The 1432-nt window shown below is 50.0% G+C and overlaps 1 protein-coding gene across 1 annotated transcript; it reads right to left on the bottom strand.

Moving 5' to 3' along the window:
- Positions 1–318: 318 nt before the first annotated feature.
- On the bottom strand, positions 319–675 carry TAL2 (T-cell acute lymphocytic leukemia 2). Its single transcript, XM_010139381.1, has one exon. It carries the CDS (start codon positions 670–672, stop codon positions 319–321), a length of 354 nt encoding a protein of 117 aa, XP_010137683.1. The 5' UTR covers positions 673–675.
- Positions 676–1432: the final 757 nt, after the last annotated feature.

Genomic DNA, 1432 nt, shown 5'->3' with positions numbered 1-1432 from the left:
CTTTCCCTGCCAGAAGCACTCTGTTAATTTCTATGGCCTGATTTATGGAGGACATCAGGGCAAAAGGCCCTTCTGGCTTGGGCTCTGTGGTGACAGTAGTGAGATATTTGCAGGTCCCAGGGGCTGCAAGTACCCTGTCTGGTCTTCCAGGTTATTGGCTGACCATGGATTTCCTTTCCTATTAAATAAAAATGTATACCAAATAAAACAGTAATAAATATAAATAAATAATCACAATACATAGAGGAGCAACCCACAGATTCTGCAAAAAGAGGGAGACTATCAGACCAACACCAAGATGGTATGTGCTATTGTCTGCTAGGGAGATGATGTCTCTGACCAACACTCTACTCTATTGCTGCTCATGCCAGGAGAGGAGACACCACAGTTTTCAGTCAGTGTCAGCTCCTCCATGGTTTGCAAGTGTGGGGCTTGCTGGAAGAACCCCAGGATGCTGCCCCGTGCTGCCACTGCCGTCTGCTGCAGGCCTGGCTCTCCCAGCACCTTGACAAGGAAGTTGATGTATCTCATAGCTAACCGGAGTGTCTCATTCTTGCTCAGTTTTTTGTCTGGCGGGTGGGTGGGAATGAGTTTCCTCAGCTTGGCAAAGGCACTGTTGACATTTTGCTGCCTCCATCGCTCCCTGGTGTTGGTGAAGATCTTCCTTGTCATTCTCAAGGTGCTGTAAAGCAAAGGAGATGGTGAGTGAAGGCTTTCATGCAGGCTGCTGCCCTGTAATCTCTGGGCCAGCAGCAAGCACGCAGTGGTGCTAGGCATTTCTAAATCTTGCTCTCTGTGTCTGGTACCCTCGTCCTGCATGCCCTGCACAGATTCACCTTAATCCCTCATTTCCCTCAGTTGCCCAGCTGCCACTGGATGCTAGAGTCCACTAAGGACTTCACCAAGTAGTAAATGGAGATTAATTTCCTCATACAACTGTTTGGTGCTCCTACGAGCCCTGCTTCTCCAGGCTCCTGAGAGTTTCCCTCCAGCAGAGTTCCCGATAGCCAATGCATTAGTCATCCCACCAGGCTGCGTGAGGGACACCCAGGCACTTTTTAATGGGGTAAGGCAGGCAGGCTTGGAGCAGGAGACATCCACACTTTCTCAGCCCCAGTTCACACCTTTTGGGGCCTGCCTCCAGCAATCCCAAGCCTGGTGACTTGTGGCTGGAGCTAAGCCAGGTATACCTTCTTCATGGGCCTCCAGTGAGCAGCCAGCCAATACTACAGACACATGTGGTAATGGTTATTTAAGGAGCCTTCTCCAGGGAAGCAACTCTGACTGCTCTCTGCTGGTGGCAGAAACTCTCCAGACTATTTTAGCCTCTGAGAGCTGCCAAGACGTAAACCACAAGTGTAGGCTGCAGAGGGAAAGTGTGATTCCTGCAAAACATGCAGACATCCCAGCCAAAGTGACTACGTGGATGTTA

Source organism: Buceros rhinoceros, unplaced genomic scaffold (genome assembly GCF_000710305.1).
Source record: "Buceros rhinoceros silvestris isolate BGI_N320 unplaced genomic scaffold, ASM71030v1 scaffold19127, whole genome shotgun sequence".
Lineage (NCBI taxonomy): Eukaryota > Metazoa > Chordata > Aves > Bucerotiformes > Bucerotidae > Buceros > Buceros rhinoceros.
This window is presented reverse-complemented; position numbering and strand designations above follow the sequence as displayed.